The 27,111-nt window shown below is 42.1% G+C and overlaps 2 protein-coding genes across 23 annotated transcripts in view; both read right to left on the bottom strand.

Annotated features, from left to right (window-relative positions):
* Window positions 1-235: 235 nt before the first annotated feature.
* Window positions 236-20,945, bottom strand: MELTF (melanotransferrin). Of its 2 annotated transcripts, XM_054835941.1 has the most exons (16): window positions 20,656-20,942; window positions 17,959-18,113; window positions 14,325-14,424; window positions 12,701-12,883; window positions 12,225-12,381; window positions 11,272-11,339; window positions 10,341-10,528; window positions 9,976-10,156; window positions 8,876-9,027; window positions 8,361-8,457; window positions 7,294-7,488; window positions 5,524-5,680; window positions 2,781-2,848; window positions 2,488-2,675; window positions 1,474-1,672; window positions 236-413 (listed from the first exon to the last, which is right to left on the bottom strand). In XM_054835941.1, the coding sequence occupies exons 1-16, from the start codon at window positions 20,699-20,701 to the stop codon at window positions 343-345; spliced, it is 2,205 nt and encodes a 734-aa protein (XP_054691916.1). In that variant the 5' UTR covers window positions 20,702-20,942; the 3' UTR covers window positions 236-342. The 2 variants fall into 2 exon arrangements, with proteins under 2 accessions (XP_054691916.1, XP_054691915.1); XM_054835940.1 differs by having other exon boundaries at window positions 236-1,672; window positions 20,656-20,945.
* Window positions 20,946-22,440: 1,495 nt separating this feature from the next.
* DLG1 (discs large MAGUK scaffold protein 1) overlaps window positions 22,441-27,111 on the bottom strand; it is a 158,954-nt gene continuing 154,283 nt past the window's right edge. For 8 of the 21 annotated variants that reach the window (XM_054835173.1, XM_054835172.1, XM_054835155.1 and 5 more), the window contains one exon: window positions 22,443-25,346. In XM_054835173.1, the coding sequence (XP_054691148.1) occupies window positions 25,240-25,346 (107 nt within the window). In that variant the 3' untranslated portion in view covers window positions 22,443-25,239. Of the gene's footprint in view, window positions 25,347-27,111 lie in introns of all 21 variants that reach the window. The other 13 variants (XM_054835164.1, XM_054835167.1, XM_054835169.1 and 10 more) reach the window with 3 other exon arrangements.

Consider the following 27,111-nt stretch of genomic DNA (forward strand, 5'->3'; position numbering starts at 1 on the left):
AAGGTATACAGACTGAAAGCCATGGCCAGAGGTGTCACGGATCCCTGGCTGACAGGAGCAGAGCTCAGCCCCAGGGACTTAAATCCTCTAAAATTGTGGGTCTGGGCACCAACACACTGTGTCACTACTCGCTATTGCAGACACAGCTCAAATTTAAAATGAAATAGCAGGAGGCCATATTTAATCTCTTTCCCTCTTAAACCCAGGTAGTTTAGCTATCAGGCCAAAGTCTGGATAAATTGTAATTACTTCTTCTGTTTATTTTTTTCATTTATTTACATTATTATTATAATCTAGTTTTACCAGGTTTTTTATTATGGTGAATGTCTTTTCATCCCAGGATCATGAGGTGGTAGGTGTAGTCAGGAGGATGCTGCCAGCCAGCAGCACAGCAACATTTGTTGTTATTGCAGCTATGGACAAAGATAAAAACCAAATGCTACAAGCCAGTAGATACAGAAATAGTTAATCAGAAGTGAACTACTTTGTTTCACTAACAGCAAATACAAGTTTCATGCACAGGCACTCAGTTAACCCCATCTAGAAGGACAGCCACAAGTTTCTTGATGGAGATTGCATCAAATTAAAGATGACAGGGCAGATGACATCTCTCAAGCAGCGAGCACACTGGTTGTGGAAAGTCAACAAGCTCAGTGGATGCACGCATCTGGCTTTGTTCTTTCCTCTGCCAACAGGTCATCCTTCCAAGTCCCTCTGGCCACCTTTTTCATCCAATGGCTTTGGAGATTCCCCCTATTTTCTTTTCTGCTGGAAGGTGGAGGACCTTGTCCATGGCAGAAGCTGTATTCTGGGCTGCAGGTTATCTCTGTCCACAGCCTGGCCGTCCCCTGTGCACTTACCTCTTCTGGCAGCAGAGCTCAGGAGAAAACGTTGCCCCCAGCTAGGGCAGGATGGGATTAGCAGGGATCCAAGAGTCTGAATGTAACCAGCCAGGAGGCCAGAGAGGATTCACTAGACAAGATTTTTGATACCGCCTTCCAAGATGCAGATATTCTTCTACAGGTCAGAAACCCAGTATCCATCTAGCAGCACCTGGGAATCCTCCAGCCCAGGGCAGTTCAACATCAGCAGCAATGGCAGAGATGCTCCAGTTTTGGACTGATCTTGTAAAACCATGCTGACGCTGTATTGCTGGCTTCTGCCCCCAATTCCACCCCATCCACATGGACAGGGGCAGCTTCCAGCCCCCACCCTGACACCCCCCACCCTGACACCCCCCACCCTTCCAATGAGCAAGTGCTGTTAAGCACTTGCCCAGCAAGAGGCAGGAAGAGGCACACAAACATTAGCATGACATGTTCTCCAAACAGCAGCTTATCTGAAGAGAAGGCGGTAGGGCAGAGGTGGCCTGGAAGTTGCCGTTTGGACCATGCTAGTCCAAGCCTTGTATCTGACATAAAATAAGAAGAGGAAGGACAGTAGTCATGAGTAGGTATTGTCTTATCTTATTACCTGCCCCAGAGCACTGTGGCGTTTGCATCCCTTCAAGGGACTCAATATATTCATTCCCCAGCCATTCTGCATATGTCCTCCTCTCTTCTACTGGCACAATCTCAACAGCAGAATCCTTAAAGATCAAGTTTTTTCCTTGAAAAGTTGAAGAATCGAACATTTTGAATCCATTTCCATTGCTGCTATTTCCAAAGTAGACCTGAAAACAATGCAAAATGTTCAGTATTTTGCAAGATTAAGTGCCTCATTCCTCTCATACAACATGAAAGATGATAGGAACTGTTCTGCAGATGAGAAGTTCATAATAGAGATTCTGCAATTGTGTATGAGTTTGCTTTTAGATGCTCCAGTAGATTAGATACAGAATTCTGCCATTGGCAATTACAAGAACACCACTTGTGATTTTGTTTTTGGTTTTAGTTACTATTTTCAAATTTTTAAAAAATTCTTCTGTCTAAATATTGTTGTGTAATTTAGGGTTTGGCTGCACAGGTGCTACAGAAATGACTGAAGCCTAGCGTGGAGACACCCAGTACTGCTTCTGAACTGGTAAACTTCAGTACGGACAGGAACCCAGCTGTGGCAGCCACGCACGCTCTGCCTGGATGGTTTACCATGTATGTGGCTGCAGCAGAAATAGACCCAGCAATGTTCTGTCACATTCCTAGGAAAATTCCAGGATGGGAAAAGCATTAGCATGTACTCTATTTCTTGTAGACTTCAAAGTCATGCAGTTTGGGAAAACACCTTAAGCTCCAGGAAAATTACTACTGAAACCAGTGGCTGGGCAAAAAGTTGAAATCCTTCGTGCAGCAGGGTGGTTTTACTAGGAGAATTACACAGGTTGTATTTTACCTTCTTCATCCCACTCCAACAACAGGGCTCTGCACCGTGCACATCTGCCCATCCCACGATGCAGGGGACATAATATGGCAGTGTGGTCCTGTTGTCTTTATCCTCAGTCTGCATTAGACCACACGTAACTCCCCTATAGAATAAATGGATTGTTAATACCTGGGCTTTGTCCAGCAGTCCATACAGAGCAAAACGGCTGATGTCTGGGTGAACCATAATGGCCTGAGCTGGCACCCGAGCCAGGTGACACTCAGCAAACTGGTTGACTTCAGCACGGGCACCATTTGGACACAGTAACTGGAAATCACTGGACTTCAAGTTTTGGGCCCAACTATCAGTATTCTTACCTGAAAAAAGGAAACTGGTCATTGTCACTCACTGAATGCTTTAGAGCAAAAACCTTCTCAAACAATTACTGAATTATAACAACGAGAAATGCAAAAACTCTTTACCATCTGTGTTCTCAAACACTGTCGAGTGCTTCACAAAGGCCACATCCCCAGAGTCCTGTGCCAGGCACCTTTAGGAAATGAGAGATAAAAATTCAATTCAAAGCATCTTTATGTGAACCACACTTTTTTCTAATAAACAATAGGTATTTTTCTTACATACATTCCTGCAAACAAATGCACCGGACCCTAAGATAATAAGCAAAACCAGAGAAATGAAGCATCTCGAGAGAAAACAAACATCTTTGCAAAGTATTAAAAAATATTCTGAATTAAGAATTTTAAGAGAGCAATACAGCAGAAAATTTTGATTTAATACAGTGTGAGAAACAACAGAAAAAGCCAACATTAGATGAGCAAAGAAACAGAAGATATGTTTGTGATACTCAATGCAGTATTCCCCATCTGCTAACACTTTCACTCCTTTCTAAATCATGTACAAAGTATATGTCATTAAGACTTTTTTGAATAAAATAATTTGAGCGCACAACCCAAGACTTTATCAGATTCTGCATATGTGCACACTCACTCGTATACTTTTTTCCCCCCTCTTTTCTTTCCAAGTTAGAGTGACCTTGGTGCTTGTACAGACACTGCTTTTACTGCCCTGTACACTGTCACAGGCTCTGACGGTACTGTTCCAGAACTGAGCTCAGTTTCCTCTCATTTTCTGAGTTAGAAGCAGCCCGACATGCCAAGGGCACCCTAAAATGTCCTCCTCTCCTACAACTGTGGTTTTCCATCACAGTGTTTCAGGGTGAAGGTGCAGAACAAGGCACCTTTACCAGCATTTGCTGTTTCCCATGTTATATTGTGGTGTTGTCTAGCACACAATACAACAGGCACCACAGACTGTTAGGAGATTTTTGCTAGGCCTGAAATAAAGAGTCAGCAGACAGAAGGAAAGCGTGGCACTCACTTCAGACAGCAAGGAACACATAACTAAAATCAACCTCAAAACAGTGAGCTGGGCGAGCTAGCAGAGAGATCTGACTTCCCAGGTATTTTGGGTAGTGTGTGCTGGCAGAGGATCGGTGGGTAACAGAGTTTAGTGGTGGTACCTCGTAGTTTATTCTACACGTGTTTTCAAGAAGTATTTCCAAAACCAAGATCATTAAACCCACCAATCAAGAAGACATAACGCTGTAACTAAGCATGGTTTAGGTAGTACAAAATGTGAGGGGAAATTATTATTTTTTTCAGTTACCAAAAATACACGTTTCACGTGTACCTGGTTTAACATAAGCAGTTGCAATCAAAGTTCTTGTCACCGCACAGCTGACGCTGTCATGCAGATAACAGAGGACGCGGGAGGTGCTGTTCAGTGCATTCCCCAGCAGAAAAGGCTGATCCCAATAGATTCTTCAGTACTCTGCACAGTTTGATTCACCCCAGGTAGTGGGATGTACACAAACTGAATGAGCTCTCCTACCTCTAGTCAGGTTAGTCTGAAGATATCCAGAGATGAAGGAATCTGGAAATCTGAGGCTGAACTTGAAGCTCACATCAGTCACTTTCCACAACTCATTCTTCTTTCAGAGAGGATCACCTGAGTATCACAGCCAGACCCATCCCTACCTTGCAGAAGATCGTGACTTTCAATTTTTCACCCAAATCCTAACCTTTTAATTCATCGAGTGATGTGGAAATTTTTAAGTATTTAAACATCTTCTCCATTAGAAAAAAGTGATCTCCATATAAAGTTTGGGCTGTCTGGGCAATATCAAATGCACAACCTTAGAATATCAGCAAGGCTCATACACCCTGTAACAGCATTTGTTGCTTATTCATTGGGTGACTGGTAGCTTGCTCTGATAATCTGTGAAGTACAGCAGAGGATCTGGAGTTTGCCTGCAAGGCATGTACCGCAGCAGAGCAGCTGGACACAACTAGATTTGTAAAAAGTAGTTCTCCCAATCTAGCACTTCCAATATTTACCAGGCAGCTGCTGTTGAAGCCTCCTCCCCTGAAGGAAAAAGACAGCTGACTGCCAGCTCTGTTACATGCACCATTACATCCAGAGGTGAAGGTCAGGAAAAGGAAGTGCTACTTCCAGAACTAAGAGTTTCACAGTCTCTGGGCATGGCCCTATATGTAGAAGTCTGCTGTTACACAAAGCATTTATTCCATTTTATGCTATTTTCCCTCTGTACCTTTAACACATCTTGTTTGGAAGAGGACTTGATATTTGAACATTGGCCGTAGTTGGTTGTGCTGTTCAGAAACTTGCCTTCACACACAGCCACCGATGAGTAAGGACTGTGAAGACCCACTCCTGGCTCCCCGCCACTAGCCTGTCCCTCTCGGCATGGACTTACAGCAGCCAGATTCTGGCTACTATTTGCCTGCTTCCCTGCTAAAGCTCTTTACGGATGACCTGACCACTCAGAGTGGCAGACTGTCACACTAGATGAAAGCAGGACTGGGGGGGACTGATGACAATCCACTTGGTCCTCACTAGGTGGGTGTCCATTGCTCTGTAAGCAGAGACGTGGATTTGGCTGTGGGTCATCTGGTTGGTTGCGTGCCAGGAAGCTGGCAAAAAGGCTTTGACGTGATCTAACGTAATGCCTTATGACATACCTGTATTGCTGAAGACATCTGGGGACACATCCCACTTCATTTACAGCACATGCCATCTAGCTGTACCAACAGTAACCACCGTTTGCTGACTGGGATGAAAAATAGTTCCTCCTTGCATTTTGACAAGCTGACAGACTAAGTAACAACCATATGCGTTAATTACCTGAAAGCTCCACTGTAGCTGTAATAACGTTCTTGGGTGCTTGCACTGCATTTATTGTTTCCACTATCATCTCCAATACAGAGTTGACAGAGTTTTGATGGGTAATTGTCCTGCTTAGCTGAAGGTACGCAACTGGCAGAGAAAAACTCACTCACCGCTGGGGAAAGACAGACAAACCAATGTAAGGACTGAAAAGTGTGAGCTCTTCACAAGAAAGGAGTTACACTGTCATCAAGTTAGAACCAATGCAGGTTTCAGTAGAACACTAGAAAGATGAGTTCAGCTGCCTTACTGGAATTCACAAACTACAACTTCTAAAATATTTTCAAAGCACCACTTAGCTGATTATTAATGAGACCAAAGAGCTTCCCGGGAGACAGGAAATAGGCAAACAAAATTCAAATCTGGAGTCCAATGATCATAGATTCTTTCCTTGTTGTGCTACATTGCTCCATTACTAAATACAGCTTGAATATAAATGCAATAAAATTCAGGACAGGGATGCATCATGTACTGCAATGATATCCCAGAGCTGGAAGTACTACCTAGGGGGGGATACGTCTGTATAGACAGCGTGAGTTTCCATGACTATCCTATTATTGATATCTGACTTGGGTCAATATCCTCAAGCAAGAGCCGAGACAGCAGGATTTTCAAGACCATATGTAAGCTTGAAATTGATAAAATACAAAAAGCAATGGACTCTTCAAATGCATTCCTGAAAACCAGAATAAACTTTGGCAGTTTGATACACTGGAGGCCAGGGCTGCCATTGAGATGGATCTGGACAGGCTGGAGAAACAGGCTGACAGGAACCTCAGAGTTCAAAGGCGAATGCAGAATCCTGCTTTTAGGATGGAGTAAGACCATGAAAGGCTGATGCTAGCAGGCTGAAAACCAGCTGTGGGGAAAAAAAAATAAAAAGGACCTGGGTATCCTTGTTGATCAAGAGTCAGCAGCCTACTTTTGTGCCAATGAAGGCTAATGGCTTACTGTGTTGTATTAGTGGAGCAGTCAGGGGAAGTGATTATTCTCCTCTGACATCTGTGCCAAGTTTTCAGCTCCCGGTGTTAGAAGGACATTGACATTCTAGAGCGAATACGGTGGAAGGAGAGTAGGATGCTCAGAGAGCTGGAGCACATGACATACCAGGCTGAGAGCTGGGTTTGGTCAGCCTAGAGATAAGACAACTAACAGTGTATTGCTGTCTTCATTGACATAGTGGGTTTTTCAAGACAACAGAGCCAGATCCTCCTCAGAGATGCAGAGCAAAAGGATGAGAAGCAACAGACCAAAGTTATGAGAAGGAAAATTCTAATTAGATACAAGAAAAAAAAATTCTTTATATCAAGGATGGTCAAACACTGGGACAGGGGTCCAGAGAGGTTGTGCGTAATCTCCATCCTAGGAGTTACTCAAAACCTGCGTGGACATGGCCCTGGGCAATCTGATCTAACTGGACCTATGAGCAGTTGGTTGGACCAAATGAGCTCCAAAGGTCCCTTCTAACCTAAATTAGCCAATGATTTTGTGATTAAAAAAGAGGGAAAGGAACACTTTTGTGTTAGATGTAACATTATCAGTATGACCCCTCCATTAGTCTACTCTGGTGCAAACTTAAAATTTCAAATCGTCACATTAAAAGCACAACATCCCTTCACAAACAGATAAGCTCTAATACAGAGCTATGAAATAACAAAATTACTTCCCTAATGAAAGTTTATAATTAGACTGTTACTGTATTTTTGATACATAATACTGTTGTCTTACCTTGAGGAATATTACAGTCTCTGGTCTTAATAATGCCCCTCTTAATTAGTATACCAACGGGGATATTCCACCCAGCGGTTCTCCCCAGTCCTGTGTGGCAGGACTTCTTCCCTTTCAGGTCACTGATGGTGAATGCGTTGGACGGATTTCGTTTCACTAATACCACAGCGTAGTATGCATTGCTGTTGTCATCAGCTTGCAGAAAAAACAAAACAAACAAAAAACCCCACATTGCAGCTTCCCTTAAGCATTCCCACTGCTTAACGATCATCTACAGATCTATTACACTTACATGGTGCCAACTTCAATTGCACCAACAATCGGCTAGCCAGGAAGTATGAACATACACTTAATTACTCTTCACTTCTACTACTTCACCATGTTGCATTCACTTACAGCCTGTATAGTGGTACTGCTACGCACTTGAACTGAACAATCTAGAGACAAACACGAAAGTGTTCTTGTTATCACCAGCTCTGACAAATACATCCCTCGGAAAAACAACTTTTGGGTCATTAGTGACTACGCAAAACTGCTTTAAGAAGTTATTTTCATGAGAAAACCTCAAACCTGTATTAAAATTTCCATGAGTTTTGCAGCATATTGAAATTCTGCCTTGGTGACACAGTGGACACAAGCCCTCTTTTCATCGGTGACTCTGACACAGCCACATTGACAGGAAGAATTTGTTTCTAACTACAATCTACTGTGTAATTTCTGTATTTTTGCTTCTGTTAAAAATACTTTGATTTTATGAGTACTAATTTTTTCCATTGTAAATATTTTTTTTTCAGAATTGAAAAGACACATAAAGAGGTACAAGACTCAAAATTGCCCAAGACTCAACCTGGTCCTGCAGCAGGACAGATAAAAGTTGCCACAAACTCACTGTAGGAACCCATCCCATGCTTATTTCCTCCTCTATCCATGATGTGAGGATAATAATTCTCATTTCCTTTGAAAACAGCTTTCCCAGCAGGGCTAGGGAACAGAGGCTGTGCATTGAGAGCTGTTTTCAAACAACCTGGAAAAATAAGGTCTATATTTATGTTTCCTGACCTTCTTACCAGAGTAACTTTCTCCAGCAGCTGGTACAAGGCCATATGTCTTCCCAGCTGTGTAAATATCAGCTCCACCCAGAACTACAACATCACTTTCCTTTTTCTGAAAAAATAAAATAAAATTTAGGATTTCTGTGAAAAAAACAGCAGATACCTTCTTTCTGTTACAATGATGACACCTCTAGCATCACAGCTGTTGCATCTCAAAGGGCAAGCCTGACAGTAGAAGAGCAATACACTCCTAAAAAGAACCCTCAAAACCTGCATAAAGCATTATCAGTGAAATGGGGACAGGAGATTTCAACATACAGGCTTGAGCTAGATGTGCAACAGTGCCCTCATCACAACTGAGGATCACCGGGGTTCAGGCCCGTCCATATCATGGGAGCTACAGATCACCTCCTTGAAATCCAGTATTCCTACCGGTCAGCTAAGCGTGCGTATCTCTGACCCTACCTACCCAGCAGAGCGCAGCTTGTTGTGTTAATTTGGTTTGTTGCACAAGGATTGTAGCAGCCTACCTGGATCAGCTCCATGCACTGTTCCTTTGTCTGGGCTGAAATACACTGAATTGCTGGTTTCAGATTCTTTTTCTTAAAGGCAACGGCCATTTCACCACATTTCCAAATCTCCTCGGTGGATACAACACACCAGTTCAGACTTTCTGGCAACGCTGCACAAAATTGGAGAGAAAATACTACAGTTCACTTTCTTTGTAATAGACAAGGAGGGATACACACTGCTCACTGCCACTTATGTACCATACATGTTATTAAAAATGTTTACATCTGTGCTTCTTTCCAGCTCAGACTTACACCTGATTAGGAACCACAGAGCTCTCCACATTAGCAGCATGTCCACACTGCAAATGTATCCACACCAGAGGAACAAGAACTCCTACGACTGCTGACCATTAAGTGCAGCCATAATGTGTTCGTTGAGTGCAGCAACAATCCACCCTGAACACAGGCTTCCTCATACCTGAGAGTCACTGAGCAACCCCCAGAAGAGACAAGTCTGGGAGGTGGGGGGCTCTGCCACAGCACAGAGCACGTCTGGGAGGCTCAGTTGCCATGACTATTAAGCGTCACAAGGCAGGGATTCCTACAACCTGTGTTTCTGACTTTGCCAGAATGCACATCAAGTAATTTCTACATTTTTCCAATAGTATAAAACACCATAACACTTCAATAAAGAGCAATTGAGGGTTTCTTCAGCTTCTGGAGAAAATTCTCTGCTAAGAACCCATTCATCCATTCTTTATGGACTACCTGAGGATTTACACAGCAACACATTACTATTTCCCCTTGCTAGCAGGTAAGAAATGGAGTACCAGGTAGCAGTAGCAGCTTACCACATTAATTTGTCTCACACACCAGAAAGGGTAGAAAATGCCTGCATTTTACAACACAAAGCGGGCCAGTTTGCACAGGAAAGTATTCTGCAATGTGCTACTGTTTCTAGGTCAAAAAGTGACCTTTCTCTTTCCATGCTCAAATATTAGACTCGCATCTTGCCATAACCCTCCAAGAGTCAGAAGTAAATAAAGCAGAATAAAGACGGTCTCTGTTATCAGCTATCTTTGTTCTTGGTTATGAATAGGAATCTAAAGACAACTTACTGTTGGGGTTGCAGCTCAGGGCTTCCATGGCATGAAGATACTCATCACCCAGCCATGCTTGGTAATTCTGCGCTGTGACTGCAACAAGCTCTGTGGTGGAGTCTCTGAACAGAAGATTCTGGGCATCGTAGGCTGCAGAGTCAAACATCTGAAATGTGGTGCCTACCCCATTAAATCTTTGCTGTAATGTTAAAGAAAGAAAAAAAGCACCTGTCACACATCCCTCTGCATGGGACATGTGACACCCCAAACCCGTTCAAACCCCCCAGAGTTGAAGGTGCCCAGATACCCTGTCTTCAGTTCAGCAAGACAGGTGGGAGAACCTCTCTAAAATGCAACGCACTGATGAAAAAATGGTGTCCTACTTGTCCCTGGTTCAGGAGCTGGAAGACAACTGTTCCATCTGTGTCAGGCCGCACGACCACAGCACGAGCTGGGATTCGGGCCAGGTGGCAGGTTCTCCACTCCGTCACATCAGCTGTGCTGCCGTTGCGGCACAGAAGCTGGAAGTCCTGGGAGCGAAGCTGCTGGGCCCACGAAGAAAGACTTCTTCCTGAAATCAGACAGAACATGCTTATGGAACAGACATCAGGTGGGGCTGATGCTTCTGGCTCCAAGTCCGCTCTAAGCATGACATGCGTTTGTGGAGCAGAACGCACATCTCCTGAGCATCTTTGAACTATTCCGAACTGCACAATATACCCCATGCTTCTGCTGGTCCTTTAACATCTCTGATAAAACAATAAACAGCTTAACACTCGTGATACTGCATTGAACTGTATTGGGGTCTGCAGCAGCATCAAAAGCACCCCTAAGTCTAGGATCACATGCAACATTTTTTGTTTTTTTCCCCTGTAAATGATGGTCAGACAGGCCCATGATATTAAAGGAATGTTATGCTCAAGGTACATTTCACAAAGTGCCAGACAGGGCAGGCCACGTCTTGTTAACTTTCTGCTAGTCTCTGCGGGAATCCCAGGGTAGGCAGGAGCAATGTAACAGCCCAGATCTGTATAAAACTAAGAGCTTAGTGGTGTTCAAGCTCTCCTTCCAGAAAAGGCCTAAGATTCCACCTCTAACCTTTACTATATAAAAAAACTATTTAAAAAAAAGGATCATATGGAGTCCTCTATCTCCTAGTGCACACATCTGTGGGTACATCTGTTTTTGCTATTAGATCATTTTTTGCTGACTCCTCAATTCAAAATAAATCAAACATTTGACATTGTACTGTCATTGCAGACACTGCACTACAGACCTTGCAGCCACTACTCAACAAGCCTCTGCATTACTCACCATCTGTATTTTCAGGCACTGTGTTGTGCTTCACAAAAGCGACTTCTCCAGCACTTTCAGCCAAACACCTAATAAATATAAACCCAACCACAAAGATACATTACAAAGCAGAGCTCCCATGTACTGGACAGTGCTGGCTGATGGCCAGAGGGCTGTATGCTACATTCCGTCAGCCACAGACACTGACCTATTTCCTTGTGCTGAGAGTTTTGCTCAAGGCAGAGACTAGTGGCTGTTAGAGCATGAAGTAAACTATCACTGTCGTTTGGTGAACATGGACAGCATGTTCAGTGCTGCCTGGGACAAACACGATGACATTCTTTGTCCAGGAGAGTTCTTTAAGGCAGTCGGACAATCCTTTGGGGAATACGCCGAAAGGAGCAAATGTTTCAGACGAGCAAATTCTGCCCTTGCTCAGTCAATGCTATTACTCAATGATGGGGAGCTGCAACATAGCACGCAGACAGCAAGAAGGAACATAAGGGAAAGGTTGGTGTGCAAAAATGGAGGGCAGAAGAACTCAGTAATTCAGTGCAACTGAGGTAGCATGACTGAAATAGCACAACTGAAATAGCTGAGTAGGGCGGCAGTTCAGCGCTCAGACTCCGAGGGTCATCAGGTTTTACTGGGAAGGATAGAGCCTGCCGAAACAAACAGGCTTGTCCAGCAGCTTTTGACACAAAGCAAGCAGCCATGGGATTTCCCCACCCAGTGTAAGTGCTAAATATCCATTTGGTTTTAATACTCAGGTATTAATACCTGAAATAGTGGTTTTAGAATTACTTTTGTTCAGTGTCAAGGTTTAAAGCATGGTTGTCCTAACGTAATAGCAGAATTCCTAACAAAATCAAACGGAAGTCCTCTGCCTTCAATTTCCTGTCAGTGAGGCCTGGACATGATGGCTATGGATAGAGCATAGCGATAAAAAAATCTGATAGAGCCATGATTTTTACCTGAAAGCCCCACTGTAGTCATAGTATCGCTCTTGGGAACTTTGTGCACATTTGTTCTGCCCAGCTGAGTCCCCTTTGCAGAGCTGACAGAGGGACGTTGGATAGTTTGCGCCATTTGCTCCAGGAACACAGCTTGCACTGAAATAATCACTTACAGCTAAATGTGAAATTAGAATGAGAACATTTTAGCTATGAATAAAAAAAGATCCGACAATCTCATTTTAAAAGATCTACACAGTACATCACTAAAAAACATTTAGAAGGGACAAGTCATTTTGTTCTTAAAATATAATTTCCAAGTTTAAAAAAAACCAAACAAACCCTGCAGTCTTCATCAGACCTACGTTAGGGCCATTCCATCTTACAAGGAGCAGCAAAGCCAAGGAACAAAACCACACATTTCTGTCCACGCACAGGGTCCCGAGACCAGATGGAAAGGCATTGCCAAAGAACAGATCTTTCCCCGTGACTCTTACCTTTCGGAAGGTCACATCCCATTGCTGCCAGGTGCCCGCTGTCAACTAGATAACCCACTGGCACATCCCAGCCTGCAGTTCTGTTGATGCCTGTGTGACATGAACTGACTCCCCTCAGGCTGTGGATGGTGATGTTGGAGCTCTTCCTTACCACAGCCACGGCGTAATAGGAAGTTCCAATCTCTGCAGCGTAGGAAGAAAGAGAAGCACAGTAGCCTCACAGCAGCATTACAGGGAGATACACTAACTTGTGGCCTCTTGCAGCTCCCCTACCCACAGGCGAGTTACATCGTTCACATCCTTGGTGAGAACCTGCTGACTGGGAGTGAATGTCCTCCATGACCTTTCCAGTGTGAAATGTCTCAGTTAAAGGCCACAGACAATCTGCTCTAACTTTGAAGGTCACCCTGCTTTGAAAGGGAGGTGGGATGAAAGACATCCAGAGGTTCCTTCCAAGAACGAGTTTTCTATGATTCTAAATATATTTTGATTGAATTGAAATCGATATAATTAATAGTGAAAAAAAATTATTCCCCAGTTGTCTACTATTTTCATCTTAATTTTGACACAACATAGCAAGCTGATGTTACTGGAGCAGTACAGCTGATTTCATTCTCTTTGTTTTACAGTTTGATGTAACTCCGAGTCAAGAGTTTAGTGTCTGAAGTGACCATAAGGTCATTCAATCTGACTTTACTTAGATCAGAAATAATTAAATTTAATTCACTTTTCTCTGATTTGAGCTCATAACCTGACATGACCTAGGCAGATCATGAGGCCCATTTGGTTTTGAGAAACTACAGTACAGTTCCCTCACCAGGGTCACGATGTGGTCAGCAGTGCAGGGGGCTGCTGCAGGTGACCCAGGTCCCTGGGCACTGAGCCCAATGGGCACTTCTAGGATGCCTTGGCCAGATCACACCAAGACCCAGCTGCAAACCACATCCAGCTCTGTCTCAATAGAGCAGTGGGACACCACTGCCTGCAGACTGCTTCCAGAGCTCTTCCTCCCCTTGGGTCTCTGAAGGTTGTGGGGGACATCTTCCAGCTCCGAACCACACAAACATGTTGATACTGAGCCCTTAGTCAGGATGACAAGTCACCACTAAATTACTGTCTCTCTCTTGAAAGGAACTCAAAGCTTAAGGACACCCAGATAAGGAGCAGAATCAATCACTTCCTTTCTTCCAGCACGTAATCATATACACAATTAAAAATAAAATCTATTTATCCTAATTCATGGGTTTGAGAGATAAACCTAATAACAATTTATGCTTTGCAATTCATTAATTTATCTGCAAAGTATGGAACAGAGAACAGTAAGCAATGAGACAGTAAAAAAAAAAACCCCAACAAAACAACCTAAACCAAAAAACAACCCACCAAACCTATCACAGGAATGGCTGTTCTGACCTAACTGTTTCAGGACAGACTCTGCCACAGCCCTGCATCTCCCGTTCCCCCCACACATTGTGTTATGGGTAGGACATCCAAGAGGGAACCTGACCATTACCTACTGTTTAAAGTCTTCAAGAGGCGGAGCCCAAAATAAAATGGAAACACTAAAAATGCACAAGAAAAAGCTCATATTAAGTAATCCAGAAGTTATTTAGTCAGAATATACCTTGATCATATACTTCCGCAGCCACAGGTTTCAGACCATGCTCCTTTCCAGCCTGGTAAATCAAACGACCATCCAGTGTCACTGCATCTGCCAAATCATCCTGTGTAGACACAAGGGCAGAATACAGGTCAAAGCTTAATAATCAGTATTTCTCAACAGCCAGAGGCGGAGTACCCATGAATTTAAGAGAAGAGGCCCCTTAATCTGCATTTCTTTTCTCCAAAATGTTCTTTTAAGGGCACACAAATTTCTGAAGAACAATTACCAAGAGGGATTTTAGAACTTCAAAACCACCTTACTTCAGAAATAACGCAGAAACCAGCCCTGGACCATGATGGCCTCATTAGTCTTCATAGTCCAAAGGAATCTTAGAAATGGATCCTGCAGCTCTGTGATGAATCTTAAGGCCCATCAATTTGGCGTTTCATTCACCTCTATAGCTAGCGCACCAAGGCTTGAAGATTTAAATAAATATATTTTTGAGGTCGTACACAGACAGCATGAAGTAATGTCTTCTGGGGCTGCAAAATCTGAATGCCAACATGTACTCAAAAGCAACCTTAAAGCATGCTGGCTTGTACCTCAGCAGGCTGGAATCCTGCTACAGAAGCAGGATTGTTTTGGACAGCACAGGACAGGACTTCCCACAGCAGCAAGGACCAGTGAACTCCTACGCACACTCTGATCACCTGAACCCAGCTCTCAGTGCACTGGACCTAGTGGAAGCCAGGAGAGGGCATCTCGTACAGACACAAGGTACTGTTGAGCAAATAATCAGCAGCTTGACATTTTCCATTTCTAAGCCGATTCTAAGTTTCTTATCAGTTTGCTTAACCTCTGGTTCAGCACTGGAGGGGGTAATTTAGTTTACCAATCCATTGGCAGTTTGCTGAGCATGGGTTAGGGTAGGGCTAGGACTGTGCTGCCTAGTATACCACAGCAATTTCCCACAGGCTGAGCCACATAAAAAGCTTGACAATTTTTTAAGGGATGATGTGAGAGCATAGGTAATACACTGATGTTGATACCTAAATCAGATCTGAAGTTGCCATGTAAATTGAAATATTTTATTTAGCTCAAAGGAAAAAAAAAAGATGATATTCATTAATTAGCTGAAACAATAGATGTCCTGAGAGTTGCTTCTCATGAATAAGAGCTGAACAGAGCTCCAAGGGAACCTAGAGAGTAGTTGGGGTTGGAAGATACTTGCATCTTAAAGAACAGACACAAACTTTCTGGAATAACCAGATCTGATATACCACCAGTGACAGTCAGAGCAGGGACGACAGTTTAGGAATCAACTATGTCCTATTGTTTCGAAGGGACACCTGACAGTGAGAGGAAGAAGAGAAGGTGGGAGTTAGAAGGACCTCACCCCCAGGGAGAACAAAATGAGCCTCTATAATTGGTGGCGGACAGGAAAGAGAGCAGATAAAATGGGAAGGGCCAGCCACAGAAGACAAGGACTGTACTGCATGGGCATATTTCCATGTGAGACAGCACTTTTCTGATTGAAAAGCTGAGTCTCCTATCAATAGCTTGCATGTGAATAACAGTGTGTAAATAACAGAACAAGACAGAAAAAATGCGTATTGTTTAATGTGAAGTAGCTTACAGGCTACTGACCTCTCCTTTAAATGCGTACTACCACTGCTGAGGTGGCTTATCAGCAACTGTACAGGCATTTTTTTTTCCTGTAGCAAGCATTCGCCAATACATTTAGCAAAAGCACGGAATTATTCCACATATGATTTTTTTGATAAGTACACGTACAATGGTAATACCCTGTTGTTTATTTTCAGAGGGGACTTCATTTCTGTGTGTCTCAACGTTTGAGAATTGCCTACAGAAGTGTTTGAAGTCCTGCTGAAGAATAGCTCTGGTCACATTAAATATTGCCAGGTTCCCTAGTTTAATATTCAGACATTTCTCAATTTTTAAACACCTTCAAAGAAAAAGGTTTTTTTACTTTATCCATGTGCTAACACATTCACAGGACTAAGTCCAAGTTATGTAGCGTTATAAAACAGCCTATCTCTGCCTCTTCAGCCATTGCGTCCCACTCCCGTTTTGCCCTCAAAGAGCAGAGTTCAGCGCAGATGTGGACTCAAGGGTTCCACGCAGTCCTACACAGCGTAGGCCAGCTTAAACATTTAGCAGATTGTTAGCACAAGAAAAAAAAAAGGAGGTCTCAAGGACAAAGCCTCGTCTGAAGCCTTACAGTGAGAATTCATTTTATCAGAAAGCCTCTCAAGCTATCCGCCTGCAGGTTTCTGAGTTTGGCTAATCAAGTTTTATAGGAATCCAAGGTTTTAGACAGGTGCCTGCTGCTTGCGATGGCTTACGAATGCAATTCTGTGTGCCCTGTACTTCAGAAGCAGACACTTATCAGCCCTTTTAATACCCTGCTTTGCACAGCCTCACAGGTCCCTCCGTGGAATGCAGCAATCGGCCAAATGGTTTTAGGGAGATCCGACATTACGTATCTCCTGTCTAATCCCGAGTTAAGATCCACATATGTATCGGTATCTGCTCCTAACATTCTTCACTACAGTCTTGGTTCCCTTGCTCAAGAACAGTATTTACGAAGAGGCAATGCGGTAGTTTTGGTAGTCAGACAACCCTTCTGCTTCTGTTAACAAAAAATTACAAGATACCAATTTCGGAAACTTGTTCCTTTTTTTCTGGCCACACAACCGCCTGCCTCATCTCCCTTCAAACTTCTGTGCTGGGCCTCGTTTCCTGGCTCCAAACCTCTCGGCCTTGACAGGCTGCATCTCCTCCACAAACCCCTGATTTTTGGGCATGCCCACACAGGATACATAAAGAATACTATTTATTGACACTGCCAGCCATGCTCCCTTTCCCCCACGCTCTGCCAGTGAAGACAACCATGATTACCTGCCTCCACATTTCCTCCAATATCCACTTGTTGCCTCCCACCCCCTCCTAAGGAGGGGATTATTTTCCATACATCATTTTGCAAAGCCATATGTTTACAGTCTTTAAAACCTTCCCCAGAGCTGTGCTCCTTTTGGAAACTGAACATGCTCTGGGCAGCTGAATTAACACAGCTGGGTTTGTGTGCCCTTTGCTCACCCTACTTGCTGCTTTGTCCCTCTCGTACTCCGTACTGGGAGTACACTCATCTCATCTGTATGTGCAGCAACTTCAACGATGGGACCCTGAAATGGGAGTTTGATCCAGAGTTTATCAAAATACAATCTACTTACAGGCTCAGCTGCACAGCTTTAACTACTGTCTGCATCTTACGGTTCCATCCCTTCTTAAATATCTGCTAAATAAATCTGACACAATTCCCAAATCAAAGATTAGCATTTGGGAGGAAATATTTAAGACCTTTGCTGTGTTCCTAATGACTGACCATATGTGTCTATTTGGCTAGTCAACACAGGGCCATTCTGACACTCAAGTTCGTATGTATACCTTTATGTATTTTTTTTTAAAAAAAGAAAGTATGCTTTCATTTTTCAGAGGCATGAATGCCAAGAGGCATATGGTCAGCTGCCTGGATCATCAGACACTCACCACAGAGCTGTGTGCATTGCCCCTGGATTATCATTAGGCACGTGGGCAAATTAAACCAATAACGCTGCTGTCACTCACAACTCACCTTTATCATCTGGGTACAGTTAGCAGCTGACCCCCCTTTTGTACACTCCAGAGGGGGACGGATGCCAGCCCCACCAAAGGCCTTACTCATGTCATTACACTTGGAAAGTTCTTGCTCAGAGACAGTGCACCAGCGGACACGTTCCAGGCTGAGAGCTGCAAACGCAACACCAAGAGAAAAATATTATAAAACACATTGGTGCCTTTGTAACACAGCTTACCATTTAAAGGTTTCCAAAGAGCCAACCTTTCATTCTGTTCCTCCTCCCAAACCAGAAATAAATCAGGGCTCTTTCAAAACTGAGTCTTTAGAGAGAGATGGTTCCCACTTTCATTCAGCCTAACACGAATACTGAAGGTTTCTGGACTGGGAACAGGACAGGCTCAGACACTGAAACCTGATGGCATTTGTTTGTGACATAAGAAATACGGGTACCGTGCAACAGGTCAGGGCATCCAGACTATTCTTAAAACCTTGCAGGATACATCATCTTTTGAGTCAAAAGTGTTTAAAATGATTATTTAAAATGATACGCTACAAAACCAGAGACTGTCCAAAGACAACTCTGTCTCGGGCATTGCTAGTTCGTACCTGGAGTCCTGCCCTTTTTGGTCCGAATAAAAAAAAGCAATCTTAAGTGCTCAAGAGCCTTGCCACTAGGATTATTATGAAAACTAGAAAAGTAAACTTGTCCATTCAAAACACTCTTTCATAAGAGGCCGTTTCCACAGTCAAGAAAAGGGGAGGGCGGTTCCATGAATGAAAAGACTCAAGTTTAGTAGTGGAGATTCCGTTAATCAGTGAAGAAAGGTGTCTTTCAGCAGGTCCAAACACTACCCCCTTCTAAGCGCCAAAGCTACAAACACTTTGTTGCTTTTGTAAGGATGTGTCATCATGCGCAAACGGTGCCGCCCTACATAAAATGCACAAGCAAGTATGGTTTATGGTGATCAACAGGCACAGATCATTTTTCTAAGCAGGAGGCACCACCTTCCATTGCTTTTCTACAATTTTGATTTTTAAGTTGGAGTCCATTAAGTTATTTGTCATGTGGTTTTCTAAAAACTCTGACTGGCCCTCTACTTCCCCACCACTGTCATGCAGTTGAGATACCACATCTAACTTTGCAAGGTAAAATTACTCCACTAGTGCTCGATAGCAGCCGCGCACATTTTCTGACTCGGTGGCTGCAGACTAAACAAGATCCTGGATGCCAGAAAGCTTGTTTTTCACCTGATACCGAAACAGAAGGTTTGGCTTGCTGTTCCACTGCAACTCAGAGCCAACTCTACTGCTGTCAAGAAACGTTAAGTCAGGCTTGGAAAGCTTACAGGAGGTTTTAATGGCAGCATGTGCTAGTAGAGGGAGAAACAACTGCCCACCTCTGAGTTGCAGGAATTCTGAGAACCAAGATGTTTAGCAGAAAGGCACAACAGAGTCATGGTAAAAAGGCACCTCGTGGAAACTGAACATCTGCCTCATCTGCCTGAGTGAAATTTTCACCGTTAATTTCCTGGGGTAGGAGGAAGAACCTAGGTTTTCACTAATAAAGGGGCTTGGGATTTTCTTCTGTTAAGCAAATGGAAATTAAACTGGGGTCTTGGCAACTCAGTATGTACGGCTAAGTGCCATTTTTCAGCCTCAGCAGTCTGGTTTTAGATATAAACACACAGGAGATAATGCACAAGTTGTATATAGAACTCATTAGCCGTATACACCTGAAACATGAAACAAAGCTCATTTGGCTCCGTATTTCAGCCAAAATAGTGAAACAGCATGAATCAGTTGCTTTTTTCTTCACTCATCTAAAAGAGGTAATTAATTTGTCCCTTTCCAAACTGCTGAACTTTGTTGTTACAGGAAAGCCAGATCCTGGGCAATTCCTGTTTCCTTCCTTACGAGTTAAGCCATCTGAAGCGGGCTCGAGCACAGACAAGGTCTGGAGTTACCTCTCTTCCTACTGCCAACCAAGAACATCTCAGAACAGTAGGTCAGTCTCTGAACCAAGTTTATTCGCAATTTTGGCCGTTCTGTGTATCCATAGATATACGTAAAGCATGAAATGCCAGGAGCTGGCAACTTCCATGTGAAATACACTCAAGGTCTTAAACACACACATAACAATCACTCATAAACATTCAATTAACTCCTCTGCTGAAATTAACAGTACTACATTCTGTAACATCTTATCAAATGGCTATTAATACAGCTATTAATACACTATCAAGAGCTTTCAACAGAAATAATGTAAAAACAGAATAAGCTAGGATAATTTCTTTTTGTGCTTCAGAAACACATCTGGTGAAATTAAAAGCATTTGCCATTAGAATTCAGGAGTGACAGGAGAAAGCCAACATGTCACACAGCATAATTGGAACAAGGCAATTATTTCTATTTTTGCTAAATAAGTGTCATAGAACTGTTCACACCTGTGAGAAACAGACACCATCAACCAGAAGCAGATTCAGTGCTGAGGAAATACAACATTTGACACCAATGAGTCAAGACATGTACAAGGTGTTCAATACAGCTTTTTCTACTCCTTTTCTATTTTTTCTATTCTCCCTTTCTATTTCTTTTCCTGGTCATATGACATTGGTTCTGAAATGGTTGTAGTTTCCCTCTGCGCTCTCACATCACATAGAGGTCAACCCCAAAGACACCATGCCACAGCAAAAGTTTTTGGAGGGCACTTACCAGCATGAAAGAAGAGAAGACAGAAGACATTTCTGGAGCTCTTCATGGTGAAAATTTTGGGATTTGTGCTTTTTCCAGCCTTCAGAACCTGCAGAGATCAATGCTTCTGCAAGCGTGCTTTCCCCAGCCTGCTCTTTGGTGAAAATCAGTAGCATTCAGTTGCAGGTGCACTTTGTTCAACAATTTATCTTGCTTACCTTGGCACACGTCACCTCATAGTGACTACAGGGAAAAAAGCCTACCTCTCTTCACACCGCCTCTACACTCGCAAAAAAAAAAAATCAGACTAGGAAATTGCAAAATATCTGAGGCACCAGTGAGGTTATTACTGCTTGAGCACCACCTACAGACTTGGATAAACAGCTACACACCGACTCACTGGGGTAAGGCAGGGCTGTGTAAAGAAATCCTCATTTTAGGTATGAGTTCTATGTATTCCCTATGTGTTGGGGCTCAGGAAGCAAAAGCAGATTCAAGCTAAGCACTTTATCTGACAGAGCTGATAATCACCTTTTTGCCACATTCTAAGCATTGTCATGAATTTCATAAAGCTGTGAGAAGAAACCCTGGCTTTTACAGTAGTGAGGCCTGAACACTCTACAGGTGGTACAGTGCGTGTGAAGTGAACATCTCCCAAAATTTAATAGCAAGTGCTATGAAATAGCTGAACTAGTTTGATTTTTTTTTAAGGTTTTAGAGAAGGCCCAGGAAGGCTTCTCTCTCGCAGAAAGAATAAAAACTCTGCTGGCAATAGCTCTGTTGAAAGCTGCTGTGACTTTTAGAGTAGCTTTCACAGAGCAACACTCATTTGCGCTGCCCCTCTCCATTTCTCATTAGCCAACGAACCGCAGCTGCCTGTAACACTTTGTTCAGATAAAAGCCATGTAATGCGGCTTTGCTCTGCTGCCTGCCATTTCTCAGCTCAGCACCCAGCTACCAGAAAAAGAACGGCTGTGATCCACCGTGAATCCCCATGCATGCATCTTTACCATCTTCTACGAGAGCACACACGAACAAGACACCTGTACGCATCCTTCGGACTGTCTATACATCCAGTCACGCTGCATGGATGCTTTCAGGAGGTAGTTACTTAGCTGCAATTTGGCCAGGCTGCTAGCTTTAACATCTACTAGCACCTGCAAGACAACAGCTGAGTAAGTTAATTATTATTTCAAGTTTAGAACTTAAAAAAAATAAAATAGATAATGATCCTTCCAGACCTTCTTAAACAAAACCTGATTCTTGGCTGCTTAGACCATCAGGAATGAGTTGTCCCTTTGCTGTCTAAAGTGCTTAAGAATGACCTGGCACCATTGGAGTCCTTCCAAATTTCTGGAAGGATCTGTTATTGGGATTTCTCCTCTGCCCTTCTCACTGGCCAGATTAACCTCTCAGGCCCTCAGACACAGCAAGGCTTACATACAATATATAGATGACAAGACTGATGAACAGCCCTAGCCCTAGTTGCTTAAGACTGCAAGGGCAAGATTAATAAATGAATTTGGTACCAGGCTTCTCCTGTGGTTCCTCTGATCCTCTGGAGGAAAGGTGCAGAAGGTAAAGGAGCAGCCTTTTTGTACAGGAGAATGCAACCCCCTCTAAACCATCACACAAGCACAGTTCATGATAATTTGGCTCATTTTCCTATTTTATTCATAACTCTATGAATATCTATGCTTTAAGAAGATACTAGATTTCTTAACCTATTTTTCAGCACAATTTAGCAAAAATGCCCACAAAGGAAATGATTAATATAATAACTTAAAATAGTAACAGAGAGCAGCAAATACTTCATCAAGCATGCTTCTGTATAGCAGTTACAAATAGCTGGGTTATCAGGTAGGGAAGGAAACCCATGGTGCCTTCACTGGGGCAGCAAACATAGGGTGCTAATGCATTAGTACGACACCATTTGGATTTCCTAATTACTCTAGTCATTAAATTGGAAGCCTTAAGAGAAGTACACATATTGTAAAACGCATCTTTAAAATACAAAAAAGTAAAGCATACCCAAGAATCAAAGACATATCAGTACCCAATACTGGCAAAATGAGATCCTGAAAAACACTAATTAATGCAAAATCCTAAAAATTACAAGATAAATAAGTCAACTAGGAGCATCAGGGACTGTCAGAATCTACTTTCTGCCAGGGCTCAAGGGCAACATCTGAAACAAGCAAAACCAAAACCACAAGAAGATACCCCAGAGTCCTTTGGCTTTTCTTGATCCCAGACTTGTTTTCACTCTAGCATGACAACCGTGCAAGGTGAGTACTGTGCACTTCAGTCTGAGCGTAGCATTTGGTGACACCTGGCTAGTACAGGACAAACGCCTGGGAGAAAAGTCCTGTGAAAAGTTATTCAGACACTCCAATATATGAAAGAGTAATTCCTCACATATCTACTCAGCTAATCATTTAAAAAAAAAAAAAGAGGTTAAAAAGTATGTACATTATAGAGATCTCAAATGTTATTATGGTTTGCAGATTTCATAGCTGAGATTTAGATTTTTTTTTTTAAAGTTGGTCTGTTTTAAGATGTCTCACTATACACCTCAGATAATCAATCACTTTCAAAGAGGCAGACTATCATACACTTTTAGCTCCTTTATAAATATATGACATTATTTATCAAAAGTTGCATCAATCTTACACACCTTGCACTTCCATAGACAGGAGTCTCAAAGACAGCATACCTACTTCACCAATCTATAAAACCAAAAATTACTCTGGGCCACACACCAGCAGCTTTGCAGTTACTCTAAGTCTTATAAGCATTCCACATAACACCAGCAGTAACTGTGTCCCAAGTTTAAACCTGCTTGTAAGGAAATAACTTCTTCAGCCCCAATCTGGTCACCAGTGTTCCTCTAACACATTATTTTCATTCACAGTTTGAGTCAGTTATTTTAAAATGGTACAACACCTGTATTTCTTTTGATTAAAAACACACTTGACAAATATATTGTACAATAAAGTTTATTAGCTGTTCTCCTCTTTCTAACAAATGGAATGGATAGTGTTGATAATTCTTTACAAACCAAAGCTAATTTGGTTGTGTGACTGCCATAAGTACATCCCTCTTATAAACAGTTTCAAACAAGCAATGGCAGGTACCAAAAAATACGGGAATTAGAGAATTTCATTACTGAAGGTAGTTCCATGTTTTGGTACAACGTATTTATAACATTCGGCACAGAAGTTTGTGCATTGCAAATGGAAGATCTTGTGCCTATGCAATCAGAGATGAACACATAAGAAAAATAAAATGCATTGCTGACTCTGAATTCTCCCTTTGGTTAAGACATGCATATTACAAGGGGGAGGGGAAAGGGAAGACAAACACCTGAAATTCCGTAGAAAAGAGGAGAACTTGCGTGTATTTTTTTTCTTGTAACTAATATTCCCTGGACTTTATGCCCAGCCACCATAGCCCATTTGATTTCTCATGATTAAGGAAGGTAAATTCTAATTTGTATTTTTATTCAAAACAAAAGCTAGGAGTAGGTGGTAAAAGAAAAATATATATTTTATATATATATATTTATACGTGTGCGCAACTATGTAAAGAAAATAATTCCCATAGTTACAGAGTTTAGTTAAAGAAAGTTTAATATATATATATTTATTATAACAAAATAGGCAGTTATCGTGGGTAAAATATTCATTAAAATCTGACCCCTAAGAACACACACATTTTTAGGCTACGAATCATTCTCTCATTGCCCTAATGACCATCTCTGCAGCTGTTTTCTGTATTACTGCCAATGGAAATTTGGCATTCCTCTGAAAAATACAAGGTTTCCTAGCACCTAAACATATTTTAGGCTCAAAAAGTGTGATGACCATTATCTATAAACAATTTCTGTAAGACACTATAAATAGTGTTTCACGAGGAAGATTAAAAACATTACACATCTTTGTCCCTAGCAATTTTATTGGCAAAAAAATGAAAAAATAGATTATACGAATATCCATGTGAAATTATGAAAATGAATACCCCTTGAGGAATAGTAATGGGAGTTAATGAAAATGTTAACTCAAAACTTGAAAGTTTCTCTCTAACTGCCTGGAAAGGAAAAAAAATAAAATACTGTGAGAATAGAATTTAACTCAGAAAATAAAACCTGAAATTGATTGCCCTGACCAAACCATGCTATTAAAGTTAAGCGTGCAAAGTTACTCATGATTTTCAACTTCCTTGAATACAACTTTTCTTTCAATTGTTATGAAATTTTAAAAGAATGTCTATAAAGCTTTTTTGAAAAATCTTTGAAAGTTACTTTCCCTTAAACATTAAGGAATTTTACCAAGCAATTCCCTCCCACCCCCACCCCAAACTAATAGCTGGTCAGGCCATTCCACTGTCATGTTTGAAAAATGGCAAACCAACAACACACAATAATACAAATTATTTAAACTAAGAGAGACACCAGATGTAGAGCATTATGGGAACTGCAGAATGTGAATGTTAGGGTATGAACCACGCTGGAAAGAACTAGAGGCAGGCTCCACTGGAAGGGCTTAAGAGTCGTCAGATGTAGTAGGTGATGTCAGTTAGAAAATGAAAAATAAAAATCTGTTTTCATAATTTTTCCTTTGCTGGAACCCAGATGTAAGGCCCAGACTGTTCCTCTATGATCTGTTTCACTTGGTTGTAGATTTCTTCCAGTGTGTCTCCTTGGACAATAGCTGCAAAACACAATGTGGCAATCAGCAATCGCCCTTCCTAGCTCCGTACAGAAACCAAGATGTTCCAAGCCAAGCCGTTCTTTTCTCTGAGTGGCAAGAGGATTTTAGATTGCTGAAGGAATGGACACCCACTGAGACTTCTGGTTTCTGTGCTGGAGTGAAGCACATTGTTGATGGCACTGTAGGACACACACAGCACCACCTCTCCCACTCAGAGGCTTGGGGTTAGGAAGTGGTTTTAACTTTACTACCAGTATACACATACAACTGAGGAGGTTTTTTTGCTTTTCTTAACCACGTTAAGAGTTTGCCTGAGCCAATTTGCATCCTCCAGTATTCTTTTTGGTCCAACTTTCATATGTGTTTCCAACACAAGGCAAGATAGAGTACAGGGCTGTGTCCTCATGCAGTCAGCCTGAGTCAGGCTTGGTGTAATGCAGACTGGTGAACTCCTCCGCTGGATCCTGACACTTCACAGCAAGGCTGGCTGACCTTGGGATTTCTACCTGCTAGCACTACCTTTGCTCTTGGTCAAAAAGAGGAGGAACTCATGGAGTTTGTTGCCCAGCCAACAGATTCAAGTTTTATAGAGAACAGGCTTCCTTATGAAGTTAAAAGTGCAATTTATATTCAGATGGTGTAAGTTAGATATATTTTCTCCAAGGCTAGAAAATAATTAGCAATATGGATGTGTTCTGACACATCAGAGTAAAGTATGGTCTGGTGAGAATGAAGGTCAAATTTGAGCTGTTCTTAATATGCTTCAGTCTGAAAAAGCAATCAAAGTGAGATAGCAACTTCTTTTTAATTAGGATCGCCACCTCAGAGTCGATAATCCAAGAAACAAAGTTTAGCATGAACGATAATTTTGGAGGCAGGCCAGACTCACTCTTTTGTGCATCAATACATTACTGCTGCTTCTGAGCTTTGCTTTCATGCAAATTACTTCCTTTTTATTCCTACTCCTCTTTGCCATCTCTTAGAAAACTTTCTGCCCATCTGCAGCCCATTGTCGCAGTGCCCGTGGGAGGAGGCTGTTCAATTATTCTAGGTCAAGTATAACGTTCACAGCACAACGGTGCATTAGAAAGATTTAGAAATGTCTTTGCAATGCAAATAGCCATAAGCTTCAGTATTTTATTTCTCTCCAGCTATGTTTAACCACACTTCTTTCAAAGCTCAATACCCTCAAAACAGAAGATGGACGCAGTCTTCGTGTGCTTCAGTGCAAAGTTTAAATCTGTTTAAACTTAACCTGCTCGTGAAGTTGATTTCAGTTACCCCACGCGATGTGATACTTTTTAACAGATTAAGGAATGCTCACGCATTCTGTTCTACCAGCTGACTCATATGGATGGGAGCCTCTAAATTGTAAGCATTAAGTGGGATTTGTGATGTCTTCAATTATCTCAAACAGATTCAGAGAAGCCTTTCTACCCTGAACTGGATTGTCAAGGACAGAAGTCTGACCATTGCTATCTTCCTTTGTCAACAAGCCTCATACTTCTGAGAAGAAACATGGCTCTGAGCACTAGGGCTCTTAAAAAGGCCCATAAGCTTTTGAAACATCTTGAATTATGTCCTTTAATTTCTTGAAAAAGTGCCCTATATAATGCCCTGAGACATCCTGGGGGAATACCAGCTACTAATATTTAATTAATATACATGAAAATAAACTCATTTGTTTTCTGAACAAACCTGACACATTTGCAGGTCATTTGGTAACAGACTCTATAATAGGAAGAATTTGCAATATACATTGAGA

Source organism: Grus americana, chromosome 9 (genome assembly GCF_028858705.1).
Source record: "Grus americana isolate bGruAme1 chromosome 9, bGruAme1.mat, whole genome shotgun sequence".
Classification (NCBI taxonomy): Eukaryota; Metazoa; Chordata; class Aves; order Gruiformes; family Gruidae; genus Grus; species Grus americana.